We start from the raw sequence: 25,026 nt of genomic DNA on the forward strand, positions 1-25,026 counted from the left end.
GACACCGTATCCCTCCGTCTGCGCTGCGTTCGAGCATCTCACCTCCACCTCATTGCGATCCCAAATCCGTCATCCATACTCCGTGCACCCTGTGCAGCTTCTTGATAATGGCCGATACTGCGGGGGCTGAAGATGCCAGCGTCACCTTTTCCGTCAAGTCCTCTGGTGGTCAGAAATATACACTGACGGTCCCTCTGTCCATGACAACGATCGATCTGAAGAACAAACTCGCCTCGGAGGAGTACGCCAATGTCCCAGCTTCGGCTCAGAGGCTGATCTACAGTGGCAAGGTGCTGAAAGATCACGAGACTCTTGCATCGCACAATGTCAAGGACGGCAACACGATGCACCTGGTGAAGAGCGCCGCCAGCAATCAGAGACAGAACCCCGCCGTGCAATCCTCCGCGCCATCTACTCCGTCTTCTGGGACGACCTCACAAGGCGTTGCTGGAGTGCCCCAGAACCTGGCTTCGGGTACAGGAAATGACCCATTGGCTGGGCTCACTGGTGCCAGATACGCAGGCTTTGCTCAGCTGCCGAGCGCCGCCGCGTTGCAAGAGAACCTGAGCCCCGACGACTTTCTGCGCCAGCTGGATAACCCCCACTTCCAACAGATGATGCGAGAGGCCATGGGCAATCCTCAAGTCCAAGATATGATCATCAATCAAAATCCTCATCTAAGAGCCCTGGGCCCTCAAGCTCGGCAAATGCTTAATTCAGACTACTTCCGAAACATGATGACCAACCCTCAGATGCTGCGCAACATGATGCAAATGCAGCAGCAGATGGGCATGGGTCCTTTTGGAGGTGCTGGGGGACAAGAGGCATTTCCGGCTCCTGGCGTGACCAATACGACCGAAGGCACGACGGGCAACACCCAGAACACGTCCAACAACCAGCCTGGTCAGCCGCGGCAGCAGCAACCCCAGCCCGACCCGTTTGCGCTGCTACAGACACTTGGCAATCCCTTCGGCAACTTCACTGGCGGTCAGACTGGAGAAGCCACCTCACAGGCTCAGGCTGGAGGCCAACAACAGAATCAGCAACCATTCAACCCCTTTATGGCGTTGTTTCCCCAGGCAGGAGGCCAGGCCGGTGCTCAGCCGGGTGGAAACGCCGGCACGACTTCTCCTCCTCCTTCTTACAATCCCTTCAACCCTCAGAACAACCCCTTACTGCAGAATCCAGAGGCCATGCAACAGATGTTACAAGCCATGACTGGAGGTCAACAAGGCGGCACAGGAAATGATATGGGTGGTCTGTTCGATCTGTTTGGCGGTGGTCAACCGGCAGCACCAGCCGATAACCGGCCGCCTGAGGAGCGATATTCCCAGCAATTACAGCAACTTAACGAAATGGGCTTTTATGATTTCGACCGGAATGTTCAGGCACTCCGACGAACTGGTGGGAATGTGAATGGAGCAATAGAGTATCTCCTTAGTCATCCTACGGACTAGAGCTTGAGGGCTGAGGATTCTGTTTTTCCAGCATTATGATTATCGCCAGTGGAGGGTTCAATACGCGAATATTATGTTATCGAGCACACTAGGTTCGACATGTACAATGTGGTCAAGACACAAAGAGACGTTTCCTTTGGCCCCCCAGATTGTTCTTCCTCAGTCTGCTCCTCTCAAGCGTTATGTACTGTCCCTGTTGATACCCGAGAGGCTGACCGGCTCTAGCTCTTGTCTTGCCTCGATAAGAGTCCCGATGTTAGTGGCCTTTTGCAGTTATTCATCGCCCGGAGTTCACCTTCCGCCAGGCTTGGCTCTTTCAGAGCAGAATTTTCGACTGCTCCCTGTGAGCTCCGTGACAGCGAAGGTGGCGTCAGAGGAGCCGGACAATGATATCAGTCAATTGACCTCTCAGATTACGAGACATCTTCTCCAACGAAGTCCAGTCAACCTCTGGACTCGCACTTCCGGGCTCGAGCCTCACTCCAGAGTCAGGTCAACGCGTAGTATTCTACGACCCAGATCATCCTCCTCGATGAATCCCAGGGGCGTCACATCCAACAGAGGCCCAACTCCCTCACATTTCAACGCGCTTCGAACAAAGGCTCCACACGAAGCTTCTGCCTCCTTCAACAGCTCTCGCCCGCGGTACTTGTCCAATGATTCTGCTGCAACGTGGCCAACATAGAGATTTACTCGCACATGTTTAATCCACTGGCGGTCTCTGTTCTTGATACCCAGAAACAGGTTCTCCAAACACAGTCCACCGCAGACGACAAACTGCTTCGGCGAACGGGCGAGAAGATCCTGGACCTCGTTGTGGATCTGGCGGTTTACTCGCAGTATACGGTTGTCGAAGGCTTTGTATGCGTCGAAACTTTCACAACATCCACCCGGGTGGTTGAATGTACAGGTGCCTGGTGTCGAAGGGCATTTGCAAGGCTCCACTTCGACGGGCCCAAGTATGAAATCCCATATCTTCAGGCGCAGCTCGGATGGCAGACGGAGTATGAAGGGAACCATGGTAGGAGCAAAGCAGGGCACAATAGCCGGACGAGAGAGGTTCGTGGCAAGAGCCAGTCCATCGTCGAACCTGTGCTTGGGTTTCATGAGTGTATAAGCTCTACATGAAGCTAGGACCGACCCCGTGTCGGATTTTGCAGGTCAGATATCCGAGTGCCACGGCTCGTGAATTGACGAGAATGGGAAAAGGTGGACTGGGCGAACTCGCCGATTCCACAGCATGACACTTGCCGTGATGCTACATTCAACCCACTGTTTCCGCGTTCCCTGACTCAGATAGGAATTGCCTCCACGCCGACTCGGCGAGTGACATGGCGTGCTCAATCACCTTCAACGGTCAATACGCACGCGCATACCGGAAGACCGGGTGTTTTGGCGATTTCAGCCTTGCAGTTAAACGTATGATTACTCATGATATACAGCGGGTCGAGGCGTTGAGGCTTTGAGACTGGCTGGTGATTGCACACCAGAAACATTAGCTCCACCACATAAAGCTTGGGTTAAAGCGCCGCGGCATAATTCTGGAAGAGCGATACCATATACCCACCGATGAGTGGCCTGTTCTGTATCTACCAGAGCATCAGCTCAATGCTGGGACCCTCACCCGGCCGATGCTTACAGGGCGAATCCCATCTCTCTCGCTCTAACCTGAAGGGGACTATACGCTTTCTCGGCGTACCACGCCCGCCATGTCATCTCATATCGCGCTGATCGTTCTCTTCTATGAATCGGGCAGGCGCTAGGGAGATTCGACATTGCAACAGGTGGACCGGGTGAACACGCCTAGTCAGCTGAAGATGGTCCCCGGACTTAATGTATTCCTCCTCATGAAGATGACAGCCCATGGCCTTGAGTCGGGGGGATTCTTCGGGCCGAGGATTTCGACGGGATAGGAGCACGTGACCGTGTGTGTGACACTGTTTTCTTGGCATCAGGGCCCGCTGCGGCTAACTTGCCTCGGGAATCGATCGTGTCTCCTCCGCTTGCCGTTGCTTGTCCATGTCGATGCTGCCGAGGCTGAACGAAGCTGCCACCAACACCTCCAATTCCCCCATTGATAGATTCATTTACTGCGATCACCTTTTGGGAGCTCTCACTTCAAGGAACCTTGACCGAGACTTTCTGCATAGGAGCTTCACCATCCATCTTTTCGTACACCATCGCCCGAGACTTACCTGGATATATCCAAAACTCCCAAATATGAAGACAGAACATGTTCTTCGACGTGCTTGTGGGCTTTGCAACGCGTCAACTGGCCTCCCAACAACAAAAGTCTCTTCACTGATAAACACGAGGCATTTGTTTCGTAGCCAATGCTCGAGTTGGTTTTTCAAAGGGGAACGACTAGAACCCCGGTGGAGAAGGACCTTCGGTCGACAATATTCAACGACCAGGGCGTCGTCGTCATCTCGTGACATTTTCTCCAAAGTCTTGACAACGAATTTCTATGGTGACGATGGGTCTGGCCGAATACGCGCCGAAGAAATAGCTCTGGGCCAGGACGGCCATAGAATTGGAAAAGTCACGATCCAGAATAGCGCTGTGGGCAATTCATTGAATGTTTCCTTACTTCAGAACATGACGACGGCCTTTCGCGATCTGAGCCTCAAGGACGATCTCCGATGCGTCATATTGACCGGCGATAAAGGGTTCTGTACTGGCATGGTGAGTTGAGGCCTCTGAATAGCGCGATATAGCACGAAGCAAGCCAGCAACTGATTGTACCCGTGGCATCACTACAGCATGTGAACGAACTTGCCAATCTGGCCACCCCTGACCAAGCCAGGAGCCTGATTCTGAAGGTCTGTGAAGCAGGCCAAGCTATTCGCGAAACAGCCGTACCCACTATAGCACAAATCCAAGGACGTTGCTATGGTGCTGGACTCGAGCTGGCCGCCTCGTGTGATTTCCGCTATGCTCTGGAGGGTACTCATTTCGCCATGCCAGAGGTTGTGCTTGGAATACCGTCCGTCGTCCAGGCGAGACTCCTAGCAAACATCATTGGGTGGCAGAAAACAAGGCAACTTCTCTTGGTCGGCAACAACATCGACACGGATCTTGCTTCCACCTGGGGTCTTGTTGATTCCGTCTGTCCCACAGCTGACAGCCTCCATTTCAATGTACTTGAGACGGCGCAGAGCATTTGTGATAATGGCCCACTCGCCACGAAATCTCAGAAACGCCTGATCAATTATTGGGAAGAGAATGATCTTAAGTCGGGCATCGATGCTAGCGTGGATGCCTTCGCGGAGGCTTTCGAGGGAGGAGCTGCCGAACCCAAGGAATACACACAGAGATTCTTCGCAAGGAAGCAAAAGGCTAAAAAGGAGCACGAAGCAAGACAGGCGACAAAGACCACGGACGGGACAGCATGATTTTAGAAGGCCCATCCAACGCTCAGGCCGTTGCCTCATCCCAAAGTGCTCAGCAACGCGAAAGTGATACAATCCAAGAAAGAAGCTCCATCACACTTTCCGGATGCAAGACGACATGGGTGGGACCGCCGACTGTATCGGTCCGGGAGTTGTTCTCTTCGAGAGTATAGAGACCGACTTACCACTTCGGCCCACGGCATCTATCAATGGATGAAAGATAGGCAATCTCGGACTGCCCGGGGGAAATCGCCACGAGCCACAGATAGAACAGAACCATTCCGGATGCTTCAACTGCCAACTTACCACTTTTACGCGGACACAAAGATCCAGCAAGGATAGTGAGTGAAGGGAAGAACGCACCTGATTCTCAAAGGAGGATCGCCCGTCACAAAACCCAACATTATGCCTTGAGGGTGACGTGCAGGCATAAACGGGTGCCGATCGAAGCCGGACGCGATGCGAGACGAGTCATCTCACCATCAGCGCACATCAAAGGAAACTTTGGCGGTCGAAGAATACATATCGCAACGATGGGCCGAATATCTCCCACGGACGAGAATGGTTCTCTCAACGCCCCATGCTGCATGCTATGACTCTTCGACCATCGACTCTCTGTTCCGTCTCTAACAACTCCGGCGCGACCTGGAATCCAATTGTCAGATAGACAGCCATCGATCCATCAACTTCCAGCCCGTGAGCCATGCTAGAGGCACAATATAGTCACGACGTCCAGCAATGTCCCCAGCCGGCATTGTCGGCGAGAAGCGGACGGAAGTTCGGTACCAAGACACGACGCTGCACTTGTTACACTTAACCACCGCTCAGGCCGGAGCATTGCGCACATCTTGATTTGATCTATTCACAAGGAAGGAGCGCAGCAGGTCAAGCTGACGCTCATTCTATTCAACCCCGTGCCATGACACTGACGACACGCTGGAATAGCTCTGCCGGACTGGGCGCCATGGCTGACGAAGGGAATCGCAGGACGGCATCCAACCCTCCTTCTACCATCTCAGTCTGCGGCCGCACCTGCATCTGCATCTGCTCCGCCGTCGTCTCTCCCGGTGCCGCCAGGAGACCCCTCGTAGTGGGTGCTCTGTCAACCGCAGCTGTGTTCTCCCCCTGCGGAGTTGAAGCAGGTCGGCGACCAAAGATCGAGTCGAAGCTCCTTGTGACCTCCTCGGTCTCGGCGGCCCATCTTCCACTGACATTTCGTGTAACGGTCAATGCTCCCTTCGCGGTGCCGGTCTGTCTCAATACCCTTGTCTGATTGCGTTCATCGATCATCAAGAACCCTGCTCCGCTGGTCAAGGCGAGTAACCCTTTCAATACCCCGATGAATTGCCCTTCATACACGACTTTCACGCTCACTCCTACTCCTACTCCTGCACCTGCGTCGGCAGCCACTCCAACGTTAGTCGCGTCGCTGAATTCCAAGACCGAAACCGTACATCCTCGAGGGTACTCGCTCTTCCCAACCCCAACTGCAACGGTTCCATCGTATTTGTTTCGCGTCAGAAACATCGGTGCGTTGCTCTTTGGTGGTATGTACGCTTCTCCAAGCTTGAGTGGGGAAGGAACTTCCTCGCACCTTATGGTGTCGAAGATCCTAAATTTCGATGACAAAGCGAGGAGATAGCGACCACTGAAGAAGAGTTTCGCGTACCCAGGCGACAGGAGGGACGGAGCAGAGAAGGCGATGCTCCCGGAGGAGGGGTCGATCAGGTGGACAAAGCGTGTATGCGTCGAGGATTTTGTACCGGAGTGAGCGCCCGGCATAGGAAATGACCAGGAAGCAGCTATGGCAGAGCCGTCTTCGGCGTAAGCGAGTGCTGCGGACGTTGCCGTCTCACCTCGGGATAAGGCGTCGTCATTGCAATGGATGACTCGTGAACTTATCCACGTGTATAGCTGGTCATTCGCGTTGTTGCGCACGGATACGCCGTCTCTATGACGTGCTTTCGCGGTCCAGATACGGACGGTCCCATCTGCTCCAATCGTCGCGAGTTCAAGCCTCACAGGGTTAAAATGCAAACCGAGCACGGCGTTTGGTCCCGGCTTGTGAGGCTCGTCAATTCGGGTAACTTGTTCGAAATTGTCGGAGGATTCGTTCCATAGCCAGAGGCGCAGATTCGTCTCTGTCGCTCTACCACGGAGTGTCTTGTCGTCAGAGCTGACATACATGGCCTCAAGATCTTGTTCATGAGGCGTCCACTGGTCAATCGTGGCAAGCCATTTCCCATCATGGCTGAGATCCATATACGTAACGCTCGGTTCCCTTACGGGTTGACCAGATGGCGCCACATTCGAGGCGGTGACCATGTTTCGTGTCAGGGCTTGCCTGGTCAGTTGCAGAGAGGAATCGAGGTCGTAGATTTGGAGAAAGGTAGAAGGTTTGCTGCGGAAGGAATCACACGAGACGGCCGCGAGGAGACGACTCGGTGCACGGGGATGGAGGAGTAGTACGGAGGAGGTTTGAGAAGGCCGGCCCAGTGCAAGGCCTGTGACATTCGTAGAAGGTAGGAGGTCCGCTGTTGAGAGGATCATCACCGAGTTGTCAGCCAGGCGGAGAGCGTACGCCGAACCAACAGCGGAGACAGTGAGGTTCAGAATCGCCGTAGACAGATGCGGTAGGTACTGTCTCTGGTTCGAATCTAGCTGCCAAATGACGAGGACAGTCTCATTGCCCCCAGAGATGATGTAATTTCCGTCCCGAGAACATTTCACGGTGTTGACGGCTGTCCTGTGCCAATGAAGCCTGCGCGCAGTGATGTCTCCGGCACTGGTCTTGTTCTTTTTCTCCATTCCGATGAGCTTGAAGAGAATGTCTTCGTAGTGCATGATGACACCATCGTTCAGACCAACAGCCACATCAAGGTAGGGCACTTTTCGTGAGGTCTTGGACTCGCCCGAATTGAGCTGCGCGTCGAAACTCTTGATGTGTGCCGGAGTAGTGAGTTCTCGCCATGTGTAAGAGAACTCCAACTGTCGTTCCTCCGTATTTTGTGACTGGCCAAATAGGAGTCTGTCGGCGACACATGCCACAAGGACACGTCCGTGACCATAAGATCTCACGCAAGGTGACAAGGCGGATCCGCGAAGCACCGTCTGCTTTTCGGAAAACGTTCCTCGTGATATATCAGCCAGATAGATGACGAGGTTCCGCGTCCCTAGGCCATCATCTTGGAGGAGTAGGACTGCTTCATTTGCCTCCTCAGACTGCAAGGGCAATATCTGACGCACACTCTTGCCGTTGTTGAACTCCGCTATTCTTGTGCCACTAGTCCAATCCCAAAGAGAGATCAGTCCGTTCGTACCGGACACGTACAATCTATCCCCGTCGAGTGTTGAAAGAGCGCAACTCGTGATAGTCGAATTCGGATCAAGTCGCAGACTGCGGACACGAAGGGACGTCTTGGTAGAATAGACTTGAATCTCCGAGTGTGTCGGCAGGATCAGGTGCTGGTCGTCATCCGTCAGAAGAGGATCTTGGTCGATGAATATGCCGCTGCCGGTAGCGGCAACTGACCATCCTTTCTCGTTGACCTCTGCCTTTCGTGGCCTTTCCCGTCGTGATTTCACCACTGCCGTAAGTTTCTTCTTTTTGTCTCTGACTCCTTTGGGTGACGGCCGTTTTGTCTCTCCCACATGTTTCCCGGGCACTCGGTGGGGTGCTTCTGCCATTTTATTCGAGGCAGCCTCGGTCCGTTTCTGCTTGAGCAACTCATCACGTTCCTTGAGCCTCTTGGACAATTCCAAATCTCTTTCCTGCGGAGTCAATGACTGTGAAGGTCTTCGTCTGGCTGCTTGGAGCGTTGTATCCGAGTTCTTCTGCGAATCATTCTCCTTGCTGGTTTCCGCTGGGGGTATCTCCTGACGTTCGGGAGGTGGGGACCGCTCTGTCTTCTCTATCGGAATCGCTTTGTTTTTCTTCCGTCGCTCTTGCCTGGCTTGTTGCTTTGCAGCACGATTTTGTTGTGGCTTCTGTGACAGCGCTTTCTCGTTCTCCTCCCGGCTTATGGCACTCGCAGTTTTCTTTGGTGTCGTTTCCTGCTGCTCTGGCGCCTCGGTCTTTTCAAGGGCAGGAGATGGGTCATCTTGGCCAAGCGCTGAGGCATTCTCTTGCTGGCGTTTCAGGCTCCTCCGGCTTCTCTGTCTCTTTTTCGGAGGAGTAGCACTGTCGGTAGTACCGTCGAAGGCAGTCACCGCGTTACGCTTTCCAGAGGGTGACATGTTCGGTGAATGGCCTCCCAAGGTCGTCGAGGCAGGCTCGCGGTTCGGTGAAATACATTTTCAGAAACTTTTTCTCCGCACTTGGGAAGGCAAGTCGGCCGGGACCAGGTCACGTGTTTGAGTGAACTGCGGAGAAGAATTTATTCTGTCTTGCGATCGACTCCTTCTCGCGCAACAACAGGATTGCCCATCTATCTACCACCGCTATTGACCTTCCGTTGCCTTGGTCTTTTGCCCTCCGACTCGAGATGATCATCCCAATCCGGTGCTTCTCCTGTGGCAAGGTATGTGCTAATCAGCCAGCGCCTGGCGCGAAGTGCCGTAAGACGGGTCACTAACGCGAGATTTCTATCAGGTCATTGCAGACCTTTGGGAGAAGTATACGAAGCTGCTCCAAGATGGAGTCTCTGACGGGTAGGGCTAGTCTCGCTCCTCTGCGCCTGACGACGAGTCTGACAAATAGCACAGTGAGGCAATGGATCAAGTTGGGGCAAAGCGATATTGCTGTCGCCGCATGCTGATGACCCACGTCGATTTGATCGAGAAGTTGCTACAATACGACCCTGCGGAGCGACGACAGAATAGAGTCCAGTGATTATCATCGCCTGAAGACGGCTGCAAAATTGCTATTGCGACTCGGCGTGGCTTTAGTCGATTCCTCTTCGAGCGACACATTGGGCATTGGGACTACCGGGTCACGTCCTGCTTGCATCGGACCAGATAAGTCGGCGGAAACAAAGACTGCGGGGAACAAAATCTCAGTTTGCCATGCACTCTGCGTTCTGGCGCTGACGTCCCGGTCGTCATAAGTGGCTACTATGGGCCCTCTCGAGGCAGATCTGTGCAGAAGTCTGCCACAGAACAACAAACATTATGAGCTTAGCGACTGTGGAACGTTCGGCTTCCATATGCTCCACCAGCAAGTCACCTCTGCCGGACTGCCGTCTCGGCCATGCCAGTCATCATGTCCAACGTCTGTCCCTTCAGAGACCAAGCCGAAGTCCAACCCCTCCAGGATCATGCGCAAGGCGCGCCGCTCCTCGTCATACCTATCTCTGAAGGGGAGTTCGACGATGAACCTGGCGTCCGTCTCCCAGCGAATCCAGCGACGCACGGTGCTGACGAGCATTTTCGGGTGGTCGGCGGAGTAGATAGGATCCGCTGCAAGAATAACTTTGAACCTGTCCTGTTTGCTCCCGGGCGTGTCTGTCTCATCTGCCCAGTCTAGTGCTCGTGACTCGACACTTCCGTGATGTTCTTGAATGACCTCTTTATTCTGCTCGAGATTCTTCTGAAGATTGGGCACGATCTCTTGGAGGTCAGTCAAAAGTACATGTGTCTCCCAGATACAAGCGGCGGATATGCCCACTAGGCCGGTGCCAGCACCTAGCTCCAGGACCCGGTCGACAGCGCCAGGGATCAGCCTGCGCACCTCGCGAAGCCGCCGAGAGAGCATGAGCGACGACGTCCATGTCTTGAGTCCAAGACTATCTTCGGTCAGTGTCGGTTCGTGCAGCTGGATCACGAGATCGTCGCATTCCGGACCTTGGCTGATGACGAATGATCGAGTCATGGTGGGCATTGCATTCCTCCCCGACCGCTCACTCAGCCGGGCACTGGCGGCCGTCCAAATTGACTCCTTCGCATCTTCATCTTCGATCCAACGCAGACTGGAGGAGACGATGGAGGTGAGGTAGCCCGGTGCACCCTGCTCCGCGACCCTACGACGGCCAGAGGCTCCTGTTCCTGTGCTCGCAAAGCTGGTCTGCCCCGACAAGAATAAATCTAATGCTTCTAGGAGAGCTGGGGCCGAGGGTTGCTGGTAGAGCTGGGGTAAATCATGCACTGCGTTTCCGAGTTGGAATTGAGAACTGAAAACGCAAGAATGCTTCCATCGGACCTACCATGTACCACCGAATCCACCGCATCTGAGTCCGGATCAGGAGTCTTCTTGCTGGCCGAGGTGTTCATCTGATCGCGTCGCGGGATCCGGCACGGCGGTTGCTGTGACGTAGGGGAACAGAAATGGCTCTCCTGAGAAGGATCACCTGGGTAATTTTGGATGCGGCCGTTCTAGACAGCAAGCCTCATGGCCTCAGCCGCAGAAAAAAGAGAAAATGGGCTTGTCAGTTACACGCTTCCAAGTGTCGGAAATTGCGAACAGAGCGAAGTGCGACGGCAGCTCTGGGCGGGGAACAATCCGCGACTCCTGATTCGCTGTTGGAAATCTTGGCTTTTCCACTAGTCGCTGCTTAATGCTGAAGGTCGTAATGCCACCAAATGGCACATCGTAATTAGATGGTGAACCCAAAATCAAGAATGGCCTTCATCCCACCATCGAACCTGCAGCTGTCCTCAATTTACTTGATGTCGAATCTGACGGCGGTCCAACGCTCGGATCCTTCGAAACTCACAGGAGCGCAGAAAGGGGCAAAATCTGACAGCAGCGCGTGGAGTTTCAGCCGCGAGACTCTGAAGTGACGAAACCGTTTCTTCGCCCGGGTGCCACACTAAACACCGTGGCTTCCCCTGCTTGGCGCTACGCTCACCTCCAAGATGCAATTTCCCCACCCCTGAGCGAGCAAAGGTACCAAGGATGCCTGTTCGCTTGCCCGCAAAATCGAACATTCTTGGATCGGCGCAAGGAGGAGGAGGATGACACACTAGAATCCTGGCTGCAAGAGGGTGCAAAACGGTGACCCAACCCGGGGATGCTCAGTCGGGTACCACCATGCAAGCCACCAGAGACTGAATGTTACGTGGAAGACGACTTGATGCATGGCTTTGGGCTGTGTCACACAATCATCTGTGAGGCGCCGATGGCGACGTTTGACATGTTGATGCCCCAAAGCCACGCGAGGGCCACCCTCGTATCAAGGCTCTCATACATGCCACAATCGTGATAGACACGCAGAAGCACACGCAGAAGCCTTGTCGGGCGGGATATACGAGTACAGTGAGATTGAAGCCACGGGGCAACAGTAGAAGAGGCTTGCAGGACCTCAGCCGCCATCCCCGCAGAATGACCGTTGATTGGCCTCGAAGCTGCCTGTTTTGGCGTGGTGCGCATCCTGGTTGAGCCATCCGGCACCCGAGCCCATGGCCAGGTGCGCCTCGCGTTAGTCTCTCCTGAGATGCGCTCCACCCTGTTTACCCCTGGCATCACAAATTCCCGCTTCGAGATGTCGACGCAGGAAGGATGATTCGGAACGGTAAACACAATTTCTCGAAAGGGTCCTTCACTGACTGAGGCGGCGAACCCTAGAGGTTGAGACATGCACCATCCGGGCGGTTGTGCTCCTCCTATGCAGGAACAATCAGGAGGCACAGATCCTCCCGTTCTTACTGCTGACATGTCGTCGTGCATTCCGGATATGTGCACCGCTTTAGCATCCAACATCAACAGCAATTTGCCGGGTGCAAGCTGTCATTGGGCGCCTCTCCACGAACTCCAAAGTTGAGCGCTACCCATGCGGTCACGACCCATCGTCCTCGCGACTCGGCTGGGAAGACGGAGGAGCTCCTTTTTCGGGCCTCGCCCATCGAGAGTGTCGCTTGTGAAATTAGCTTACTGTTTCCACTCTAGGGCCACGGTCTCAGGCCGCCCTCGTGGCTAGCTGGGGTTGATGGAGCACCAAAAAAGGCACTGCCCACGATCCACCAAGGCGCGAGTCGCGACAGCAGGGCTGGCATAAGTATCTTCTGCTTCCTCGTCCATCTGTCTACTATTCCTCTCAAGCTCGTTACACCGCCTTCTAACTTCGATTGACATTTCAATCGTCCACTCTTTTCAGAGCTCGTCGTATTCCAAGGTCATTTGACCTGTTCCACTCGTTCTTAACAATTACACTCGTTCTAATCCTCCAACATGCAATACATGTCCGTCGTCCTGCCGCTGGCCGCCATGGTCAGCGGCGCCCTCGCCAACCCTACCTGGGGTGACAAGGCTGGTGCCTGCCAGAACAACGCCTGTCTCGCCGCTGTGACAGGCAAGGCTGCACTGGGTGATGGCAAGATCCGAGCCTCCCACTGCGCCAGCTACCTCGCCACGACGGTTACACCTATCGTCACCGAGACCGTGACCATCACCGGCAAGGGACACGATAACTGGAAGCGCGCCACCGTCGCCCTCTGCCCCAACGAGGTCCCCAACTACGCTAGCGCCTGCGACGATGCCGCGTATACTAGCGCGTGCTCATGCTTCGGCTACACCGAGATCAAGACGACCACCGTGGCACCCACCACCACCACCAAGACCATCTGGGTCAAGCCCACTGGCGGTGCTGAGTCCTGCTCCGCGTCTACCGTCACAACCACATCCGTTGTTGTGTCTGGCTCAACCTGCCCTGCTGCTAGCACCACCACCTCTACCAAGGTGATTGTGACCGGAACCACCGTAACCAAGACTGGAGGTGCCACCACTGTCACCGAGACCAAGACCGAGACCAAGACCGTCACCAAGGACTCGCCCAGCGCTACCTCATCTGTGCCAGCCTCGTCTTGCAGGGTCGATGATGCTTTGGCCACCACGCTGGTCAACAACTTCGTTGACTTGCTTCAATTCACTTCCTACGCTGGCGACCGGGGCCCACCTGGCCGCGGCTACCACCAGGATGTCTCAGATGCCACGCTGGCCACCGACTTCATCGACATCTCCGACTCGATCAACTTCATGGCTGGCTTCCCTGTAAGTTTTTGTGGAATTCTTTCTGTCCGGCTTCCTTCTAACTGTGTGTCTAGCTTGGCTCTATCACCTTCAACAGCAAGCAAGCCTTCGATATTGGCCAGGGTGTCATGCAGCCTGAGGTCACGGTCAAGGTTCTCAACATCTGGCACGACTGCAACACCGTCACCTTCAGATGGAGAATTGTCTCCCTTCCGTTCCCCGTCAACGGAATCAACCACATGGAGATCAACAAGGATGGCCTGGTCCAGAAGAACTATGCTGAGTTTGACAACGGTGCTTGGCTCCAGTCCTTCGGCCAGAACTGCACGACCAACCAGGCTAACCCCCCTGTTACGGTGGCCCCGTCTGTCGCGTTGAAGGCTCGTGACCTTTTCTAAGCGGATCGAAGCAGCGAATAGGGAGGCAGGTGTAATGTCAACTGGGATGCGCGAAGTCTCGGCGTCACACGGGCACACACGACGCCAGGGGATATTCTTTTCATGTATGAATGTTATTTGCATCTTCGGGGCGATTTTGACAACGTGATCGATGAACAGCACCGCCTTCCCGCATACGGATTATGAATTGCATTGCATGACCCTGGCTAGAGCATACTTTGGTGTACATGCATGGTTTAGCTGACAAAGTTCTCCCCCAACTGTACACGCCGCTGTTCATCAATCCGTCCTGAAGACATCACACTTGAATACATGAGTCTACTGTTAAGTTGTGTGGCTGAGTTTCACGTCGGCGTGCTTCTCCCAGTATCACCAACATCGTGTATGCATGACGCATTGTCTTGTCACGTGACTCTCGGAATTCCGACAGATCTCGGACTTCCATATCGAGAAATGCTTCAGGTTCAGCTCACGAAGAGATGGAGGTTATTTCTTAGCCACTGTTCTCGCAATTCTCTGTCGACTTCTCTCTTCTCTTTGCTTCAATGTGTGAACATTCGTTTGTTCTGGAGTGTACTTTCCCACCGCTCCTGCGTGACTGGTTTTGCCCTCGTAATCATCACCCTCACCATCACATCAGTTCGAGTCTACGACAAATACTAGCCAGAAGGAAGCATTGTCTCCACCAAACCAACAGACCATGAGCTCAGAACCATCAGAACCCATTTCAAAAGCCTCAGCCTCGTCCGGCTACACCCAGGGACACAGCGCCGCAGTCATTGCCTCACATGCATCCCGAACCGTCCATAACTCTGCTGCCTTCCTCCTCCCTCATCTCAAGCCCGACTTCACAGTGTTGGATCTCGGGTGCGGCCCTGGCACAATCACACGCGGCTTCTGCTCCTACGTCCCCCAGGGCAAGGTCATCGGGATCGATGCAGCAGAGTCAGTCATCGAACAAGCATTGTCCTCCGCATCTACGACCGAGTATCCGAACCTCTCGTTCCAAGTAGGAGACATCACGGCTCAACTACCATTCAAAGATGGATCCATCGACGTCGTCTACACGAGCCAGACCATCCTCCACTTACCGGCCCCCGTCGCCGTCATGAAGGAAGCGCACCGTGTCTTGAAGCCAGGCGGCATGTTGGCCATGCGTGAAACCGATTCTATGGTCTGGCATCCTAGTAGCGCTGGCACGGAAGCGTACTGTGTAGCTCTGGGCAAGGCCGTCCCGCCTGGTGCCCAGGGGTCCGGTACTGGACGTCGGCTTCATGTCTGGGCGAAAGAGGCCGGCTTCTCTGCGGCAAAGATGCAAGTCGGTACCGGCGGGATGTGTTATGCCGCGCCGGACTTGTCGAGATGGTGGGCGGATGTTCACGTCCAAAGGCTGCGTGGTGAGGTGGGGAAGAAGTGGTTGGAGGATCTCAAGCTCGTGCGCGACCAGAACGAGATTGACGGAATGATTGCCGGTCTCAAGGCCTGGGGGGACAATGAGCAAGCCTGGTATGCTGCCTTTCAAGGTGAAGTGATTTGCTGGAAGTGAGACACGGTGGCTTAGGTGGGAGGTCCGAAGTCCCTGCGAGATCAGCATATAATATATCATGAGACGCAGGCATCTGACGGGGTGTGCTCCAGTTCCCACACGCCTTGAGCATATATCCGACTCGTCGATCTTCGTCATCTCATGCAGCAACCAGCACTCAGCACTCAGCACGCAGCATTCAACACTTTTCTCCTTTTCGCCTCAACATCCATATAGTTTCATCACCGAGCAGTGAGTGAGGAGCGCGCCGTATCAAGTACCTCGAGCATGGAAACGCACGAACACGATATATCCACCCCAAGACGCAACGCCGGCCGCATCCTCGTGACCCGTCCAACAGGCATGTTTGGCCTAGGCCTACCTCGTAATCTCAACAACGTCTACGGATGGACCTGCTCTCGGTTGTGGTCTAACCTGACTCCATCCGTATGCCGTCTGTCACTCTAAGCTAGGCTCCAGGCTGCGAGATCCGAGATCAAAGACCCTGTACATATATACACATCTAAGGAGTTTCACACGTGAGGAACGTCTTTCTCCGTAGGGAACTGGATTACCACATGCACACCGCTGAAAGTACTGTATCCTTGCACGATTGTGTACGGAGTACACGAGATACAAATCTACCTTTCATTGTAACTTGTTTGTACCCTACCACTTCGATCACGACCTCAATCTCGTCCAGTCCAGTCCAGTCCAGTCCAGGGCCAAGCAGAGAACGAAGTACATAATACATGCGTGCCTGCTCCACTTTTCAGACCTCTATATCTTACAATCTCAGAACACCGACCACCTCGTCTCACCTCACCTCACCTCACCTGCCTTGCCTGTCCTGCAAAAACCACAACCCTCACTCGCGCCATCGGCCTGTCCTCCCACCCTGTACTGACGGGCGTACCTCTTTTTGAGATACTGTAGCCTGTCCATTCTCTTGACTCTTGACATCCTTCGCGACATTGAGATGAGATGCGATGAGGGTAAATGTCCTTCCTGCATTCTTCTCCTTCTTCTTCTTCTTCTTCTTCTTCTTCTTCTTCTTCTTCTTCTTCTTCTTCTTCTTCTTCTTCTTCTCCTTCTCCTTCTCCTTCTCCTCCTCCTCCTCCTCCTCGCGATACGTATATGCACGGATGATCCTGTGTCATTGGCGTGGATGCGTGTATAAGTACAACCCTCGCCGACCCTCGAGCTGCGGATTCCGACAACCGCGGCGCGTACGTCCCACTGGGGCGCAAGCGAGGCTCGTTGCATCGATCTCCCATCCTGAAGCTGAAGCTGAATCTGAATCTGAACACGGCCGTGGTCGTGGCCGACTTTCCACTTTCGGTCAGACCTTTTCTCGATCCGTGCGCGGGATTGGCGATTGGATCGTCTGTCCATCGCGCGCGATCGATGTGCGACAGATCGTTTCTTCGTGTTGCCGATGCCGATGCCGACGCCGACTTCACCCGCCGTCTGTTGACCACAACCAAAACCACGACACGACAATGGGGCGTATACGGCTGCCCGTAATCCCGTAGTCTTATGCGCCGTACATGCTCCCTCTGCCGGAAATCATGTGATATCATTCGCTGGCATGACTGGATGTGTCGGTCCAGCTTGATACGTTAAGAGCATATACTCCGGGCTCGGCACTGCGGGTGAAATGATACCCCGAGATCGTTGGGGGAGGTTTGGACGAGCGATCCGCATATCATCGTGGCGGGTTCGATGCAGACAAGGAACCAGATGCTTAAAAAGGCCTGGATGGAGAAGATGGGGTTGTCGTTTGTAGAGGGCGGAGCCGGAGTGGCAGCTTTGGGATTGGAAGAGGTCAACCAGAACGACAGGTTGGTCTCCTGAGGGCAGCGCCTGAGATGGTATACTCGGATTGATCATGCTAGCGCGATACGATTTCGGTATCGTGCAGGGTTCGGTCGTGCCGATCAGACAGTTCGGGCGCTTGATGAGTGGCTTGCGTGATGGAGGGATTTGAAGATGAACTCCATTTCTTTCGTAAGGCTGTGTGCCATTGCACGTGGCAAGGACCAAGTGCTGTCAAGGAGACATTGACGCGTGCAGCGATGTACTGTAGCAATGTAAAGACTGTGTCACTGTGATGGCATTGCACTTCGCTTCAGTGCTAGTTCACTGAAGAAGCATTGTATATTCGCGGGCTTGTCTTATTGTAACCGACCCCTCTTTGACCTTGGAGTAACGTAGCAATATGCAGGAACAAGATTGACATCGAGAGCGAAAGATCTAGCGATATATATCGACGTGTCTTGTGGTCCATCAGCACAGGCATGGATATTGAGTCGTTCCGTCAGCATCAGCTTGACAGACTTATCGGCCAGATTCCGCATCACACTATCCATCATGTCGAAGGGTTGGAAAATTCGATGCCGTGATATCAGAAGGTGGCGAATCAACTGGTGTGCATTGGAACTGAGCAACCAGCGTGTCGAGCCGCGTCGCTCCTGCAGCTGCGTCTGGCTGACTCTGTGGATAGAAAGCCGTCCAATGTCCCATGGCGGACAGCGGGATGGGGGAGGATAAATAATATCTCGCAGAGGGTATGCGGAGAGTAGGGCTGTGCTGATACCACACCCTCTCGTGCCATCATCTTAAATCGTTGTAGACCCGGGGTCTGGCTGGCCAAGGCTTCATCGACAACAGACTTACAGCATCGCAGCAATGCACCCTCGACGGAGTATGCTCGATGTCGTAGAGAGGCGTATGTCGAAAGGGTCGCCCGCAGTCTACACCCTCATACGAGAGCCGAAATCTGAGAGTCCTGTACTTGCGAGGGTTGTCTTCCTGGGTCATCAACTTTCCTCCTAGATCCTGTCTGGTTCATTCTCTGTGGGCGTAGCATGGCTCGCTCGTCTTGCACGGATCATGCTCCCCATCTTTACCCGGTAGTGGCTTCGACTTATGGCGCCTTCAGAAAATCATATTCGGAAACTCTTCGAGGTTTTCGGCATGGTACATAGTTGCAAAATCCGCTTCGGTGGCGGTACCATACGCAAACGCATCGAACGCCGTAACTGCATTGAAATCCGCCACACTGTACATATGATGATCAGACACTGCTTGATGTGCGTGCGGCTGACTCGGTGGCTGAAACTGGTCGCGGTGGTGTTGCTGGTGACGATGTCGCGGGTTCCGTGGTTTGGTTGTTTGGACGACATGAGTATGAAGCGTCTCGACCGGAATATACTGACCTCCTGCGGGCGACGGCTTGGCTTCCTCTTCTTCCCCTGCCTGATCGATACGTCCAGTCTGCACCGTTTCAGGAGACAAGGCTGGCGGTAGCAGCTTCCGCTGCCGCATTCGCGTGAGCATTGTGGTCTCACCAGACGAAGGCGTCTGCGGAATATGATTCCAGCTGGGCATGTCACTGTACAGCTCGGGAAACCTTTTGAAGATGTCCGGGCCCATCGTCCAGCACCTAATATCCGACAGCCGCTGATCAAACATCGGTGAGACCTTGTACAAGCCCGTCTCGATCTCTCGGGTGTAGCAGTCGCGAAACTCGTACGGCCATAGGAGCTTGAAGGACGTGGTGAACAAAGTCCAAAATTCATTGCCACAATAGTCATGCTCGTTGAAGATGAATCGTTCCCGAACGCCGGGCCAGGCGAAATAATCAATGGCATAAGAATGAGCAATCTTCTGTGATGGGCGGCGCATGTACCACGGGGGGAGCCGCACGTAACGTTCTGAGGTTGATTCAGTGTGGAACTGTAGTAAAGTGTGCATCGCCCGTAGGATGGCGAGACGCTCGACATTGGGGCACATCGCGAACAACGTCTCGTCGATCCGACGCAAGATCTGCCACGATGGGTGTAGGGGCGCCCGACTTGCCACTGCATCCCATCCCTCGAGCAGGGCACGAATGGGCACGTCGTCGCACAAGACATCCGATTCTGGGGCCACGTCCTCTGTCCAGTCAAAGCGTTCGCTCAGAACCTCGTTTGCATATCGCCAATAGTTTCCTCGCCAGACAGAACGTCGACCGGGTTGATGTTGGTGGCAGCTGACGCAGGAGCATGAGCTGAGAGGAGCTGTCCAGTTCTCCGCATAATTGCAAGGCATAGGATTCGGCTCCTTGGAGCACTTGGCCTGAACCAGGACTTCGGACGGAGATTGCCCGTCCCCAGGTAGCGGGACAACCTCTGGAGCGAAAAGCTGATCTTGTGACCGCAAGGGCAAGCTGGGAGCAGGCGAGAATACCGCCAGATCAAAGTTTCGTGAAGGGCTCGTCCTCTTGTGCAACTCTGCGTGATCCTCTTGCAAGGCTATCGGTGGATCGTCCGCCAGTGGAGAGACGCTGCTAGAATTCCGGTCGCGTCGAGTGCCTTCATGGCCTAACCCTCTCTTGCCCTCCATCTCCTCCTCGGTCGTCAGATTGAACGACTTGTGTGTTTCCATTGCCTTTTGTATATCCTTGAGTGTCTTTGCCATCATGTCCCTCTCGGATTCCATCTCCTTCAACTGCTTCAGCAACGTCGCGAGTTGCCCGCTGGAGTCCTGGCGTCGAAAATCCTCTACCAGCCCTTCGAGGTAGGCGATGCGAGTCTTCGTCCGCTCACGAGCCTGGCGTTGACATCGTCGGTCGATTTCCCGCTTCTTCAACCTGCGGGAGGAAACGCCTTCGGTGGGTTCGATTGACTGAAGAGTACTGGCACAAGCTTGCTGGCCGGCAGCGGGGGTGCGCATGGCCATGTTGGATACTATCGCCGCTGCAAGCGGTGCTGCCGCGTGAAAGGATAATGAGGCCGTTCAGGTTTGATGAGAGTACGGAGTGGTTGAGAGCACTCTCTCATGGCCGCGATCTCGGGCTTTACTCAGGGACAGCCACCTTGAGCCAAGGACATGACCGCCGGTTTGAGGGTCCAGGTAACAAATAGTCGACAGCGCCACTGTCACTCGATTGAAGACAAGCTTCAGATCTGCGGGGTATATACGGAGTACGGAGTACTGCCTCAATCATTGCAAATTGTGTCCTCGGCCCCGGGGCCCTGGCACAAGACTAGGGGCCACGACCCAGGCGTGTTCCAAGTTCTAGGCGTAGCCCAATCCGAGTTTAGGTAATGCTCCAGGCATAATTTGTGCCTCGTAGCATTGCGCGGCGCTCGGCTCCCATTTCCCCAGACTTCCAGGTTGCATCCGCAGTTTAGACTCGATAATACGAGGTTCTGGGTACGAGCATGGCCTCGTAAGGTTCCTCTCCACCGCAGCTGATCGATCAAATGCCCCCAATCCGGTCTCAAGAGGCGCGACAGATCGCTCTTTGCTATTGGTGATCGGTTCCGCGACAGCGACCTGCCCACCCAATCCTCCGATCTGTTTTCGATGATGCCTTCTGTGAGCCGAGGATGAGCACAGTACCTGTCACGTATCGACGGAGTGCACGCTGTCAGGCTTGCCACTGACACTTTGTCGGTCTTTTTGCATGGCACGGCTCGCCGTCGCCGAAGAGAGATCTCTGCGGGCACTAAAAGCTCGCCCATCAGACATGCTGCACATAATACGTACCCAGTACTGCCAACTAGGTGACAAGTCATATCTTCTCAGTCGTTGCCCGTATTCCCCTTGGTCACGTCGGCCATTCACTCGTCGTAGATCATGGTCGGCTTTTGACTTCCCCGGAGCGCAGGCTTGTTCGATACTTCGGCCACGCGCACAATGACAAGGAGACCTCGCTCACACAGTCGAAGTACTTGTAGTGATGTCACTATGGTCTAGAGCTGGTGGAGCGAGAAATCCAGTTGATTCCCTCATTTCGGAGTAGTAGCAAAGCACAAAATGAGCATGTTCACAAGAGCTGCCTTACTCAGCTGCTTCTTGCTCGCTTGCTAGCACATCTCCGTGTCTGCCCAAAGGCCCAGTCTCTTGTCCCTCCACACGGAGAATGTGCTGAGGAGAATCAGGATCAAGCATACATAGTATTCAGCCAATAAGTGGCCGCACCGGCAACTGGTGTCTGTAAGATTACACTGAGTAGACGTCGCAACACCATGGCTGCTGGGCTGAATCTCCAATACATATCACCCACCATTCGCGACTTTCTCGTCCTTTGTCCTTCCGGCATCCTCATATCCCTCTACGTCGTAACCTTCCCCTCTGAAGCTCGAATTGGTATTCCTGGAATCCATCGTGGTGCCGCATCAGAATGTCCCTCTCTTCATGCTGCGCTACCGGCTTCCGCTGGGACGGCACCCCCAAGGGCAAGGAGACCACGCTTTCCAGCAACAAGGCCTACGTGACGGGCACGAACAAGGAGGCCGCGGTGCTCATCGTGCACGATATCTTCGGCTGGACTCTGACGAATGCGAGGATGTTGGCCGATCACTATGCTGAGGAGGCGGATGTCACGGTGTATCTGCCGGATTTGTGAGTCTTCTACGCCCCCGCGGCTGTTTCATTATTGTCATTGGGCGCTTTGATTCGATCTGATATGGATGTGATTATGTGCGTGGCGGGGTACTGTAGGGGGGGTGTGTGGATTGTAGGCGCCCGAGAGGGAAATCTCCGGTGTCTCGATCGACCCACGCCGTCCGGTTCTCCACGGGTCCCATTGATCGGATCAGAACCAGAGAGCCCTTGCGCTGTACTCAGTACGCACATACTAACCTCTCGCTGCGCGGCAGCTTCGCCGGCGAAATCGTCGCGCCAAACCGTCTCGATCCTGCATACGCGGGCGAGCCATTCGACATTAACGACTTCATAACCCGAAATAACAAAGATACCCGATGGCCCGAGATCTCGAGCTGCGCCAAAGCACTCAAGACTGAACTTGGGTACAAGAAGGTCGGCGCAATCGGATTCTGTTATGGCGGCTGGGCTGTGTTGAAACTCGGTGCCAAAGGTAGTTCATCCCGTTCGCTCCTTCTCACTGTCCTCTTCTGCCCGATTTATCTGATTTGGCATCCCCAGAAAATGCCTTCGTCGACTGCGTCTCGACCGCTCACCCGGCTCTGATGGAGAACGCCGACATCGACGCCGTCGGATGCCCGGTCCAGTTCCTCGCACCCGAAGAGGACAACACCTTTACCCCCGAGATGAAGGAATACACCTTAAAGACACTGCCGACGCTCGGCATTGACTTTGATTATCAATACTTCGCGGGCTTGAAGCACGGGTTCGCCACAAGGGGCGATTTGAACGATCCGAAGCAGAAACATGGTCTTGAACGAGCGAAGAATGCGGCGGTGAGTTGGTTCAGAGAGTATTTGCACTGACGTGGAGAGAACTCAAGATGGTCTTCTTAAAATGTTGCCCAAGGGTTTTCCTAACACAAGAACTCCGAGGAGACAGCAAAGTCAGCGCAGGTCATGTGTTTTGGGTCCCCTGAGACCGCGCTCCGCCGATTCACATCAATATCCTATTGCAGGAGCGTTTGTCCACGTTGCTCTCACTTCGTCGCTACTTTTCTCTTCTTGCCAGGTGGTCCGTCTTCATGATGCCCATTCTCCGCCTCCTTCTCAAACACCTTCTTCATCTCGTGAAAGAACTCCGGCGGCTCCAGTGGATGCTGACCCGTCACATCGTGAAACGCCGTTGTGGAGATGTAGTTCGTCTTGCCGTCGCGGACAAGGGAGTAGTACTCGAGCAGGTACTGTATTTCAGACGGGTCGAGGGACGATTGTTCCTGGAGGACGGAGCGGGCTTCGTTTCTAGTTAAGAAGGGGTCAACATGTGCACATAGTCGACGGAAGAAATGAGCATGGGGCAAGGGAGGCCGTGAATCGTGTCGATACGTACTCGGAAATGTCCTCAAACTCGAACTCCATGTCCAGAGCTTTTGACGCGGCTGTCGCGAGCTCCTCTCCCGCACAGAGCAGAGGTCCTGTGCCAGGTCTGTCAGTTTTGCCCCAACCACGCCGTAGACATGCTAGGGTCTCACCGGTAAGCACCATCAACTGCCCACGATGCTTGTCGCTGAACCCATGCTTCCCTTTCCCCGTCAAGACATGAGCCGCAACATGCGCGAGATCCTGCCACAACCCCGTCAGTTTCCTAGAGCCATCGTCCCCCGACCAGCGCTAGGTAGTTGTACGAGTCACTCACCTTGATACCCATCGGCGCAAATTTATGCTTGTCCCCGATCGGCAACGGAATGCTCTTCTCCTGCTCCATCTGCGGCGCATACAAGAGGAGGTTCTCGGCGTAGAACCCGGGCCGAATCACCACGGGCGAATGACCCGTCTCGGTACTGGGATCGCCCTTTGCAGCCAACACCAGAGCCTCCAGCTCAATGAACTCTCTCAGCCGGGGCTGCTTCTGCGGATCCGCCAAGTCGCAGCCCGCGGAGCTGATGAAGCAGACATTCGGGATCCCCGCCTTCTTCGTCGCGTCGACCAGTTCGCGGGTGATGTCCATCTTCTGCTCCGCAGCTGGAGGGATGAGACAGATTGTGTCCGCGCCCGTCGACTTCAACAGTTCAACCATCTGCTTGACGCGGCCAGGCTTGTGCTGCACGATCTTGACTCCCAGCTTTTGGACCTCTTTGGCAAGTGGTGCGTTCTGGTTGAGGGCCAGGCCCGTGATCGTGCCGACCTTCTTTTTGAAGTTCTCGTGCTCGAGGACATATTTGGCGATGCTGGAGCCAGTGTTGCCGTCGATGGCGGTAATGCAGATATTGCGGTGAGACATGTTGGACCTGGGCAATAGAGTAGGATAGAAGTATGTCGTAAGATGTGATGAAGGCAACGGAATCAGGTCAGGAAAAGCAAGGGCTGTGTGTAATGTGCAGAGCGTAGTACAGGATGGTAAAGGAAGAGTGCAGCCAGTCTATAACCTCACCCTTCCTCTCCGCCTCTGCCTGTCATTTTTGGGAGTTGAAGCATCTTGCAGCGTCATCGGCCGAGCAAGTGAAGCACAGCAAGGTGGCAGACGGCCGGGTAGCTGTGCCGCAGCAAGGTATCAGGCTGCCGGCTGGCTACATCATGACATCGTGCCGGCCTTTTGGTCGCTGGTTCCGGTGACGGTGACGGTGACGGTGACAGTGAGACAAATGTGAAGCGGGGCTTACATCACGAACAACCTGAAAGAAAAGAGACATGTCCGGCCTGACGCACATCACAGGGGAAAGGAAGAGTCACGAGAGAGCGATCCGATGGAGTCCGATCCATTCGATTTTCTGACCTCGGAATCTCCTCCCTGCTATCCATCATGCACGGAGCTTGCACTCTCGAGACTCTCGTGCGGTACCTTGCATTAGCCCCGACAGACGGAACGACCAGACAGCCAACCTGATGAGAGTATCCAATCCTGAAGTCCATGCGCCCCTGGGGAAATGCGCGCTTGCGGGGAAAGACTTGTGCAAGCCTCCGGATGAGTATTCCAG

General features: G+C 54.5%; 10 protein-coding genes across 10 annotated transcripts; 6 read left to right on the forward strand and 4 right to left on the reverse strand.

Annotated features, from left to right (window-relative positions):
• Nucleotides 1–107: 107 nt before the first annotated feature.
• G647_09008 (uncharacterized protein) lies at nucleotides 108–1,457 on the forward strand (the record flags this gene model as incomplete). The annotated part of the gene is made up of 1 exon (XM_008733313.1): nucleotides 108–1,457. One exon carries the CDS (start codon nucleotides 108–110, stop codon nucleotides 1,455–1,457), a length of 1,350 nt encoding a protein of 449 aa, XP_008731535.1.
• Nucleotides 1,458–4,055: 2,598 nt separating this feature from the next.
• On the forward strand, nucleotides 4,056–4,852 carry G647_09009 (uncharacterized protein; the record flags this gene model as incomplete). Its single annotated transcript, XM_008733314.1, has 2 exons — nucleotides 4,056–4,142; nucleotides 4,220–4,852. 2 exons carry the CDS (start codon nucleotides 4,056–4,058, stop codon nucleotides 4,850–4,852), a joined length of 720 nt encoding a protein of 239 aa, XP_008731536.1.
• A 903-nt stretch (nucleotides 4,853–5,755) lies between these two features.
• On the reverse strand, nucleotides 5,756–9,085 carry G647_09010 (uncharacterized protein; the record flags this gene model as incomplete). The annotated part of the gene is made up of 1 exon (XM_008733315.1): nucleotides 5,756–9,085. The coding sequence occupies one exon, from the start codon at nucleotides 9,083–9,085 to the stop codon at nucleotides 5,756–5,758; it is 3,330 nt and encodes a 1,109-aa protein (XP_008731537.1).
• Nucleotides 9,086–9,333: 248 nt separating this feature from the next.
• Nucleotides 9,334–9,680, forward strand: G647_09011 (uncharacterized protein; the record flags this gene model as incomplete). Its single annotated transcript, XM_008733316.1, has 3 exons — nucleotides 9,334–9,369; nucleotides 9,441–9,499; nucleotides 9,554–9,680. The coding sequence occupies 3 exons, from the start codon at nucleotides 9,334–9,336 to the stop codon at nucleotides 9,678–9,680; spliced, it is 222 nt and encodes a 73-aa protein (XP_008731538.1).
• Nucleotides 9,681–9,956: 276 nt separating this feature from the next.
• G647_09012 (uncharacterized protein) lies at nucleotides 9,957–11,056 on the reverse strand (the record flags this gene model as incomplete). The annotated part of the gene is made up of 2 exons (XM_008733317.1): nucleotides 9,957–10,930; nucleotides 10,990–11,056. The coding sequence occupies 2 exons, from the start codon at nucleotides 11,054–11,056 to the stop codon at nucleotides 9,957–9,959; spliced, it is 1,041 nt and encodes a 346-aa protein (XP_008731539.1).
• A 1,897-nt stretch (nucleotides 11,057–12,953) lies between these two features.
• Nucleotides 12,954–14,149, forward strand: G647_09013 (uncharacterized protein; the record flags this gene model as incomplete). Its single annotated transcript, XM_008733318.1, has 2 exons — nucleotides 12,954–13,772; nucleotides 13,826–14,149. 2 exons carry the CDS (start codon nucleotides 12,954–12,956, stop codon nucleotides 14,147–14,149), a joined length of 1,143 nt encoding a protein of 380 aa, XP_008731540.1.
• A 700-nt stretch (nucleotides 14,150–14,849) lies between these two features.
• On the forward strand, nucleotides 14,850–15,695 carry G647_09014 (uncharacterized protein; the record flags this gene model as incomplete). Its single annotated transcript, XM_008733319.1, has 1 exon — nucleotides 14,850–15,695. One exon carries the CDS (start codon nucleotides 14,850–14,852, stop codon nucleotides 15,693–15,695), a length of 846 nt encoding a protein of 281 aa, XP_008731541.1.
• Nucleotides 15,696–18,614: 2,919 nt separating this feature from the next.
• Nucleotides 18,615–20,399, reverse strand: G647_09015 (uncharacterized protein; the record flags this gene model as incomplete). Its single annotated transcript, XM_008733320.1, has 1 exon — nucleotides 18,615–20,399. One exon carries the CDS (start codon nucleotides 20,397–20,399, stop codon nucleotides 18,615–18,617), a length of 1,785 nt encoding a protein of 594 aa, XP_008731542.1.
• A 1,450-nt stretch (nucleotides 20,400–21,849) lies between these two features.
• On the forward strand, nucleotides 21,850–22,918 carry G647_09016 (uncharacterized protein; the record flags this gene model as incomplete). The annotated part of the gene is made up of 3 exons (XM_008733321.1): nucleotides 21,850–22,070; nucleotides 22,328–22,545; nucleotides 22,614–22,918. 3 exons carry the CDS (start codon nucleotides 21,850–21,852, stop codon nucleotides 22,916–22,918), a joined length of 744 nt encoding a protein of 247 aa, XP_008731543.1.
• Nucleotides 22,919–23,091: 173 nt separating this feature from the next.
• Nucleotides 23,092–24,332, reverse strand: G647_09017 (uncharacterized protein; the record flags this gene model as incomplete). Its single annotated transcript, XM_008733322.1, has 4 exons — nucleotides 23,092–23,353; nucleotides 23,442–23,526; nucleotides 23,584–23,674; nucleotides 23,748–24,332. 4 exons carry the CDS (start codon nucleotides 24,330–24,332, stop codon nucleotides 23,092–23,094), a joined length of 1,023 nt encoding a protein of 340 aa, XP_008731544.1.
• Between the last annotated feature and the right edge of the window lie 694 nt (nucleotides 24,333–25,026).

Source organism: Cladophialophora carrionii (genome assembly GCF_000365165.1).
Source record: "Cladophialophora carrionii CBS 160.54 unplaced genomic scaffold supercont1.8, whole genome shotgun sequence".
Classification (NCBI taxonomy): Eukaryota; Fungi; Ascomycota; class Eurotiomycetes; order Chaetothyriales; family Herpotrichiellaceae; genus Cladophialophora; species Cladophialophora carrionii.